Raw genomic sequence first — 9,925 nt, forward strand, 5'->3', positions numbered from 1 at the left:
GGCCCCCATGCTTCGAACGCCCGTCTGCAAAGACTTGTGTACATTTGAAAAAGCGCCTTCCTGTCTTGGCACGGAATCCTGTTGTCGCCGGGTGCGATGAAAGGCGGCGTCAGGCTTGCAGAGCCCTGGTGACTCCACTTTCGATTGCGACTCTTTCCTGGGCACCAGGGGCAACCGTTGACGACGGCTGGGAGCCCGCGTTAGGTTGTTGGTGGCTGCGGGAAAGCGGGAAAGCGCCCTGCCTCACCCCAGACGCTGTTTGAGGAATGTTTGGTGTGGATTGGGGGACGTACGGGCGGCAAGTTGGGTCCCGTTCGGATCTGCTGAGCTGAACATTCGACAGCTCTTGACCAAGACTTTGCTGTGGAAGTTGAGGGACTGGAGATTCTGACGGTCTTTGTAGGTGCATTCGTAAGGAGAGCGGTGGAGAGCGGTTGCTGCGAGGGGACCTGGGGTCTGACGGGGCAGTGTCGACGAAGGAGGCTCGGAGAGGAACTGGATCTTGACGAAGAAAGCGAGAGTCCCTGCTCATGCGGAGCGATTTACTCCAAATGTAGACGAATATAAGCGTGGCAAAAGTGCTTTCCAATTTTGCTGCGGATTTCTTCTAAAGCTTTACAGTACTTCGTAGCACGTGCGCAAGTTGATTCTGTCGTAGACTGCTGTACAGGCGGGGTCGCGCAATAGTGCTCCTTGGAGTAGTGCCTCCCCCGATATAGTGCTATAGCTAGAGCTAGAGCTCGGTTACACGTCTACATGTATATTTGTTTCAAAGCAATCAATGATATGTCTTTCTAACATTCCCAATTTGTAGGAAAAATGCGGCTTCTGTATAGTGCCACCCACGAAATAGTGCCATTTGTCGAGGTCTGTTCTGGTATGGCACAATGTCGTGAGACCCCCTGGTATCACAAACGCCGTAGCACCACGAGGTGGACGGCCCTCACCCCCACCGCGGCTCGCCCAAAATTCCAAAACGTTGACAGCTGGCACATTTTAATTGGCTCGACTATCGCTTGGGCAAGCGACGATTTGGGCAAGGGGTCGTCATTGGACTGGACCCCACCGTTGCATTCCCAATCTGTCGCGGGCGGGAACAATCCCATTGGGATGCTCCTGAAATCACAAACACCCAATTTGATACGACCCTTTTTGCACAAATTGCTGTTTTGTGCGCATCACCTTCTGCTGATGTGAACCCCCTTGGAAGACGATTTGTGTCCATAGCCAAAAGCACAAACACATATTTCACCCGCCGATTTCCTGCCGTTGAGGTAGCTCAATCCCTAGCGAAGCTTCCTCGTGGCATGACAGAATCCCTCTACCCTTCATCCCCATCTCCGTCACACAATCCCTCTACCTCCATCCCTTTCTCCCACCATGACAAAATCCTCCTCCGCTTCACCCCCATCTCCATCACCCAACCCCTCTACCCCTAACCCAAACCTTCGTGTTGAACCGCTTCCGCCTTTTCGTTGCCCCTTTGTCTTCGATTCAAATCCTCCAGGCGACCCTACCGAAACTGCACAAACGCAGACCCCCCGAATATCTGCTCGCGTGACCCACGGCTACGGTGGCTCCTATCCTTATTCTGGATCACAGCCGGGACACACGGTCGGGATCCAAAAACCTCCCAACCGAAACTCTTCCAGCAAACCAACGCCTGTTCGTGGCTTTGGATTCTCGGCTCCCGAAATCGAGCACTTGCTTGACACGCTCGAAAAGTACTTGCCCCTGTGCCGCGCGATGAGTGGGACGCTGTCCTCATCGCGCACAACAAATACTTTGCAGATCAAAAGCGATCTGTGGACAGTCTCAAACGCAAATTCGCCTCGTTACATGGACGAAAAATGCCAGCCGGTGACCCGGTCATGCCTGCTGATGTTCGCAAAGCGAAAAGTATTTGATATAGAATGACGGAGCGTGCGGATATTGGAGTCAGTGACGAGGACGTGGACGAGCTGTCAGGAATCGTAGAGGATGATGAGGATGGTACGACACTTGTTGGGGCGGCAAGTTTGTCGCCGCCAACATCGGAAATTCCAAGTGACGGCGCTCAAGGGCCAGGGTCGGGTGCCGAGATTTTGCCGCCGAGCCCTACTGAGCTTGCTCCCTCTCCGGGCTTGCTCGTTAACAAAAAGGAGGCGAGTCAAAGTTCAATCAACTGAGGCAAATGAACTTGTTGCAATAATGAAGCTTTCTATGGTACAAGAGCAGCAGCGTCGGGAGAGCGCTGCCCGACAAAGGGAAATGGAGGAGCGTCGCCGGGCGGACGAGAGGGATGAGGAGAGGAAGAGAAGGGAGGAGGACCGTCGTGAAGAAGTGCTTCGCCGGGAGCATGAAAACAAACGCCAGGATCGCTTTATGGAGGCGGTTCTGTTAATGATGACGCACACGGTATCTCAAAAAAATCTACCGCAACGCCCTGACGATGCGTGACTCTAGATTCCGACGTTCTCATGAAGAAAAAAGTTAGCATCAACGCTTAGGTGCGGCATGTAAACATTGAGAATTTGGTTGATTCCTACCACTGCAGCTCGATAGTTGTACAGTAGAACGATTGTCAACAAGATCAGTTTTCTTTGGCCAGTTTCTTCGTAAACCATCCTATCCAAAAGCCTCGGAAACGTCCCTTGAATCCCGCACATTCCCCACTCTGATGCTTGTCGCAACGAGGTAGCCTGCCGAAGCCTCATAATTTCAGTAGCGTTTTGTCCTGCTCCAAGATGATCTTGCGCAGACTTTATGACAAAGGGATGAAACTCTCTGCAAAATGCAGAATCGACCACACACTTGCCCTCCGTTTCCTCGTACACTTTTCCTAGTTTTTCGTAAATACCACCCCACTCCGCTATTGTGGAATCATGAAACGCGCACGGAGCATTTACAGCACACATTATTATCCGTCCATTTGGGGCAAAGACAAAAACATTCCCCACATAGTGGTCATGTGTCCAACCATTGTAAAACATATTTTGTATTACACAGTCACCTGCCTGTTGTAGATATAGTTTTAACCCATCCGCACAGCAATAAACATCCGGAAACAATGAATGCATCTCCCGAAAGCTTTGTTTAAACAAACTGATCTCCTCAGCTGACGGTATTTTGATGGAGGCACGATCATCATTTCACAAAACTTTAAAAAGCAAACGGCGGGCGAAACGAATGTACAGCGAAGCAACTGAATGCATAACCCTAAAAAGGAGACACAAAGTCATCATCGATCCCCGTGTGCGATGCCATGTGAGAAAGAGTCCCAGGCACTGAGTAGAGGAAAGTAAACGCGGTCTCCCTCTCGCGACGGGCCTATTTGGGAGGATTCGAAGCCTTCCATCGCTCGACTACGGTGTGTATCTCAAGTACATCGGGGCAAATGCGTTAGGCATTGTTGTAAATGCTCGGTGATCGAACGCTGTGAGCATGATTAAAGATTGATCGCATCCACTGCCGTACAAAAAAGCGAAAGGAGCCATCTTAGGACTGAGAAGCGCTCTTCGAGATATGCGTCTATCACGAAGACGTTTACCTTTCGCATTTAGACGGGCTCTGAAGGTACGAGGCTGTCCATCGAGAATGAGATGATACAGAATAATGATTTGCAGCATAAGCGAAGGCATACTGTGGCTAGGGTACGCGATGAGGACGAAAAGTGGAAACGTTGCGATTTGACGAGGGTGGTTCTGGGAATTCGCGGTCGTTCTACATTAAGGAGTTAGATTCGGGCTCATGGGACTGCCAATGGAGTACCGTACGGGTACACAACGGGATAGTGTATAATGTGCGGTGAGCTTTGACACAAAACTTTTCAGGACACTAGTACATTTCACAATCACCTTTTTGCACAATTTTTGTGTAAAAGGGTGCATATGCATTTTATGATTTCAGGAGCAGCCCAATGTCGCGCTCAAGAGAGAAAAGCACAATCTGCGGCTGTGCTCTGGCGTCCACAGCCAAGTGTCTGGGCAGTCTGGGCACGCTCTGCGTACGGGCTGATGTTGACAGGCTGATGTTGACATCAGGCTGACATCAGGCTGATGTCAACACTCAGTTCTACCAAAGGGGACGTCCCTTTCGGTACAACTGTCAGCACAATAAAAATCTGTTAAATTTGTAGATTGCTTTTTAGGAACATTTTTTGGTTTGGGCGAGAATCTTGCGCAATTTCCGAACTTTGGGAATCGTAGAGGCGCGGTGGGGTATGCCAATCTTGCCCAATGGCCTAAAAGTTGGTGGTTGGAAAATTGGACAAGGTTTTTCGTACGCGGTGGCGTCACCCCGAGGGTGATCAGGGTGTATAGCGGCACCTCCTCGGCGCCTTTCTTGGGTGCAAAGTTTGCACGAATGGCGATGGTGAGCCCAAGCAGGGCCATCTCGACGCCATTAAATGCGATGCCGACCCTGCCGCTGCCGCCCGTAAGGGCGCCGAGCTGGGCGCCGGAACGCGCGTCCGGCAAAGTGAAGGGCGACGGGTAGCGGCCGTCAGGGGAGACGGAGGACATGCCCGACAGCATGTTCTCCCGTCCACCACCCGGCTCAGCCCTTCTTCCTCACATCGCACCCCACCAACACCTGCACGGCATGTTCATGACCGGCCAGCACCCACAAGTGATGATCCCGCCCGCCCCGAGCCCTATGTATGCCCCACAAGGCATGGTTTTGTTTGCCGGTGCTCAGCACCCGGCCTACCCGCAGGGCATGCTCATGCCGTCCGCGCACGCCGCACAGATGCAACACCGCTCCAAGGGCCCCGTCAAGCCCGAGACCCAGGCAGAGCGGAAGGACCGTATCGAGCACGAGAAGCAGGAAGTCATACGCGAGTTTAAGAAGAAGACCAGGGAGGCCGCCTTGGTTCGGTTTAGGCAAAAGCGCAGAGAGCGCAGGTTTGGAAAACTTATCCGTTACTACTGCCGCAAGAAGCTTGCGGATGCACGCCCCGGGTAAAGGGACGGATCAAGGACGAAGATGATATGGAGCCGCCCCAGGTCGTCCCAGGTATGAATCGGTGATAGCATCTCTCGAGGGTGGTTTTTTTGTCGCTTCTTGACAAAAACCTCCTGTGTGTATATAGTAGTGCCAGTGTTTTCGCTAACAGTTGTGCATCTCTCTCCCCCCCTGGTTTGGGAGCATAAAACAAACTATTGACGTGTACATACTAACGACAGCGCCTGACGCTCTTTTTTTGCCCTTGTTGCTATCGTTGAAGCCGGCTGAGACAGGAGAGAGTGACGCACCGTAGCTACTTAGACCCTAGTGCAGGCAAATAGGGCAGCGACTGATGTGACTTTTCTGCCGGGAACTGGAGGGAGGGCCGTACGTCCTGGCAAAACGTCCCATCCGTGAATGGAACCAGAGCGCCACACACGACGGACCTCGTCTGATGATGTCACGAGTCAAAAGAAGCGACGTACGGTACGCACAAAAATGGACCAATTTCTGAAACGTCTACAGGTTTTGGCCACCTCACTGTTTGTGTGCACGGATGCATGCAAACAGCACCGCACTACAAAACAAGGTGCCACTCTCTCAAGGAAGACAGAGAGTGAGAAGGGTACCGTACCTCCTGAGGAGGGTACCGTACTTCCGGAGGACGTGTCTGAGCTCCCTGTTGCCACCGCCATTGCGCAGGAAATCGCTCGCTTCCACAGAAACTTCAAAAGCTGTCGGCCTTCACCACACGAAACGGGATGAATCGATGTCCATCGTGTATCCTTCGTATTCATCGTCAACCCATGCATATGTCCCATGCATGTCTCATGTTCATGAGACAGGGGCCATAGCATCGCCATGAGACAGTAGCACGCATCAGGCTGCGTTTCGCCCCCACTGACGTTTCCTGAAGACAGCTCACGTATTTCTCCCTTTTGCACGCTGCAGAAGATTCCAGACGACGCGGTCAATAAACCGGAATTCTCAAGACTTTACATGTAAAAAAACCAAACAGGCTATCCCCACCACAGGTGCCACCACGTACCGTACAATAGAAACGTCTGTGTCTGGCCGAGAGGACAAGGGAAGTAGAGTATACACACCTAGACCTATACACACCTAGACCACTAGCTTCATAATAGCCACCCGGTTGCCGGCCGCTGCAACAAAGACCCCATGATTATCGTCTACCTCCCACCGATTTACCGGAATCTCCAGCTGCGCCAAAACAGCCTCAGAGCCATTCTCTCGCTCATGCACAATATTCCCCCCGCTCTCAAAAACTTTGAGCCTTTTGTGCCTATGTCCAGTGCGAGAGACGGCACGTAAGTTTTCTGCATTCAGAAATCTCTCCACGATATCTCGCCAGTCCTTCAACTTTCCGAGATGAACTGTACTCCCTTTCTCCACGTCCCAAACGCGTACGCTCTTGTCCCAGGATCCAGATACTGCACGTTTTCCATCACCACTCATCCCAACGCTCGTCACCAGACCCGTGTGTCCAGTTAGTGCGTCGCCGATTTGCAGTCCTGTGTCCACGTCCCAAACTCGTACGCTCTTGTCCAAGGATCCAGATACTGCACGTTTTCCATCACCACTCATCCCAACGCTCGTCACCGGACCCGTCTGTCCAGTTAGTGCGTCGCCGATTTGCAGTCCTGTGTCCACGTCCCAAACTCGTACGCTCCTGTCCCGGGATCCAGATACTGCACGTTTTCCATCACCACTCATCGCAACGTGAGACACCACACCCGTGTGTCCAGTTAATGCGTCGCCGATTTGCAGTCCTGTGTCCACGTCCCAAACTCGTACGCTCTCGTCCCAGGATCCAGATACTGCACGTTTTCCATCACCACTCATCCCAACGCTCTCCACCCCATCCGTGTGTCCAGTTAATGCGTCCCCGATTTGCAGTCCTGTGTCCACGTCCCAAACTCGTACGCTCTCGTCTTCCGATCCAGATACTGCACGTTTTCCATCACCACTCATCCCAACGCTAGACACCGCCTCCGTGTGTGCAGTTAATGCGTCGCCGATTTGCAGTCCCGTGTCCACGTCCCAAACTCGTACGCTCCCGTCTTCCGATCCAGATACTGCACGTTTTCCATCATCACTCATCGCAACGCTACGCACTTGCGACTCATGACCGCAGACACTCCACAACACCTTCTTTTCCGATACACTCCAGAACTGTAGTGTCCCATCACTATATCCGATAACTGCATAGCGTTTGCTCATACTGACACAACCGCACGTTAATTCTCGGCTCCCCGTTCCAAAATCGTTGTCTAATTTAGTCATCTTCATTTCCTTGTCTGGAGACTGTGCGAAAGCTGTGATCCTGGTACCGCCCGGGTTCGAATAGAGTCCATACACGCCACCCGTTGAGTCCATGCCGACTTCGTAAACGGTAATCGGAGTATTCGGAAGCACAATATGCTCCACCAAACTTCCTCCCGCTCGCCCTACACATTCACTCACAGGCTGCAGCCATGGTCGTGGCGTGTGTTCCTCGATTTCCTCGAGTATCCTTTGCACGCTACCTAATTCTGATGCCCTGTGCTTGATTCTTCCGTACAGTTGAAAGTAAATCCCTGCACTGCTTTCACCACAAAAAGGTACACTCAGTCGTGCAGCTCTCATCATCAATTCCATCGCATACACCGAATCTTCTTCTCCCGTATCCCTTAAAAGGCTCTCGCTTCCTCCCGTGTTCCTCAAAACGCTATTGAGATCCTTTACAGCTTCCTCGTATTGCCACACACTTCCTCTCTGTATCACTGCCTTCACCCATCGCGCTCTCAAAAATAGATTCTTCAGCTCCTCCACACACCCGCCCTGTTTCAGAACGCGATATATATTCTCGAAAACATACTTCTCTCTTGCATCCTTGCTCTCTCTGCCCTCGCTCTCAGTTATAGCAAGCAGTCCTCTTCCCTGCTTGCATACATCTGCCAACTTCTTATACCAAACCGTTACACTTTCTTCCTTCTGCGCCTCCTGCACCGCAAAATCGTGCGTCAGATCATGCATCCGTACCCACCCACAATCCTTGTCGTAATGAAGGTCTACTAATCCAACCCTTTCCATCTGAATCGCGTACTTTTCAGCCGATTCGTAGTCCATCTCCCACAACTCTCTTACCAACGACAAAGGCATCCCGTCTTGCTTCTTCATAACACACAGACTCCGATGTATCTTTCGAAACGAAAACTGACCTAACCTCTCCGCATCGCTCCCCATGCCGGACTCCACAATCTCTAGTGACGCATGTAATGTCGCGTCTAACGACAACAAATACCCATCCCCTGGACTCTCACTACGAATCGTGTTGCGGCTCTTCATCTTCGAAAGGTATGCCTCCCACGCTTGTGACTTTTCTCCCTCCCATCTATCTCTCATGTACCTGACACCCGTCCCGGCTACGTTCAGAGCCAGCGGCAAACCAGCACACAATTTCAATATTTCCCTCACAGCCTCTTTGCATCTCGGATCATTCGCTTCCTCCGGGTTCGCCCCGCTCGCGAGCATGAGCATGTGAACTGAATCGCTCCCTTCCCTTTCCCTCGGCTCGAAAGTCACTCGCTTACCGACCTGTTTCAGCTCTGGGTCCCTCGTGGAGTACAGAAGTCTGCTCCTCTCTCGGATGTCTCCTGTGGCGGCAGCGAGAGTGGACAACTTCTGAAGAATACACGCATCTATACCATTCACGGCCCACACATCATCAATAATGAACAGGCATACACGTGTGTTGAACCATGCTCGCATCTCTGTCAGTACCCTGCTCAACTCGCTTTGCTCTCGCATTTCTGCAGCCACCTGCTTGCCACCAGACGCCTTTGCGGCCATACACAGTTGCTCAATCAGCCGCCCTACGTTGGCGTCTTTCCCCAAAGACATGAAGTACACTCCGCCTGAAAACTGAGCCTTGATGTCATCGTCGTGCGCAATCGCTCGAAGAGCGCATGTCTTCCCGACTCCGCCCTTCCCCGTTGCCGTCGCTCCTATACTTGTATTCCTATCGGTACTTAGCACGGCCTCCTTTAGCCGCGCCTCACACGTATTCGGTGATCCATCGATCCCCCGAGAATTCAGTTGCAAATATATTTCTTCGGGATTGTGCTCTGCGAGTATACAGGGCCTGAACACATCATGCGTACATCCACTTGCATTCAAAACTTCTCTCACTTCATCACTTGAGTCCTCCTCACTTTTCTTTTTCACCCACAGAAACACTCGCTCAACAAGATTTGCCCTTGCAAGATGGCCGAATGCATCTCCCGGCAGGTTTGTTGCCCTTTCGTCATTTTCAATCCCAGTGATACCTGCCAGCTCTTGTAGCTCCCTCTTCACCATATCCGTGCTCGCTTCGCGCTGTCGTTCGTCGCTAAAAAACTTCTCAACTTCAAACATATTCTTTCTTTCATCATCATTTGGATCCAACTCTCTGCATTCACGAATACTTAGTCTGTAAAACACCGGAATCAGTGTCGGTGGTCGCATCCCACTCCCTATCGCCTCATTCCGTCGGCGTAGGAAGCAACGCAGTTCCCTCATCGTCCACTTTCGAGCCGCAAACTCGGGAGAAAGTATGAAAACACCGACCTTCGCAGACTCCATAGCCTTCGTCATTTCATCCCCTCCGCAGTCCCCGGGCTCCATCGAGATTTTGTCGAGGAAGCAATTTAAACCATGAGCTTGCAATTTCTCGAAAAGGGGACGTGCGATGTGTAGCTTGTCCGGGCCAGCATGGCTTATGAACACATCGGTAGAGTGCATCTTCCTCCGTTTTCTATATGGTCCCGTCTCTTGCCGGAATCTTTCCTGTATTTTTTTTTGTGAATAGCTAATGACAAGTTGGTGAGGTGCGGAGTGCGTTATGCGTGAGAACGGCACCGGCTGTTAGAAAAACAGGGATGCGAAAGTTGAAAGCCGCGTTCAGCGCGCGGCACTCTTGTCGTTGTCGACGAAAGCGGAAACAGTGGCGACGGTCGTG

General features: G+C 51.8%; 3 protein-coding genes; 1 reads left to right on the forward strand and 2 right to left on the reverse strand.

Moving 5' to 3' along the window:
- Positions 1-109: 109 nt before the first annotated feature.
- CHC_T00000957001 (hypothetical protein) lies at positions 110-409 on the reverse strand. Its single transcript, XM_005718198.1, has one exon. It carries the CDS (start codon positions 407-409, stop codon positions 110-112), a length of 300 nt encoding a protein of 99 aa, XP_005718255.1.
- Positions 410-4,500: 4,091 nt separating this feature from the next.
- Positions 4,501-5,159, forward strand: CHC_T00000958001 (hypothetical protein). XM_005718199.1 is given in 2 exon segments: positions 4,501-4,944; positions 4,945-5,159. The coding sequence occupies 1 exon segment, from the start codon at positions 4,501-4,503 to the stop codon at positions 4,942-4,944; it is 444 nt and encodes a 147-aa protein (XP_005718256.1). The 3' UTR covers positions 4,945-5,159.
- A 722-nt stretch (positions 5,160-5,881) lies between these two features.
- Positions 5,882-9,708, reverse strand: CHC_T00008337001 (WD40-repeat containing protein). XM_005718200.1 is given in 2 exon segments: positions 5,882-6,048; positions 6,049-9,708. The coding sequence occupies 1 exon segment, from the start codon at positions 9,706-9,708 to the stop codon at positions 6,049-6,051; it is 3,660 nt and encodes a 1,219-aa protein (XP_005718257.1). The 3' UTR covers positions 5,882-6,048.
- Between the last annotated feature and the right edge of the window lie 217 nt (positions 9,709-9,925).

Source organism: Chondrus crispus, genomic scaffold (genome assembly GCF_000350225.1).
Source record: "Chondrus crispus Stackhouse genomic scaffold, scaffold_377, whole genome shotgun sequence".
NCBI classification, from domain to species: Eukaryota; Rhodophyta; class Florideophyceae; order Gigartinales; family Gigartinaceae; genus Chondrus; species Chondrus crispus.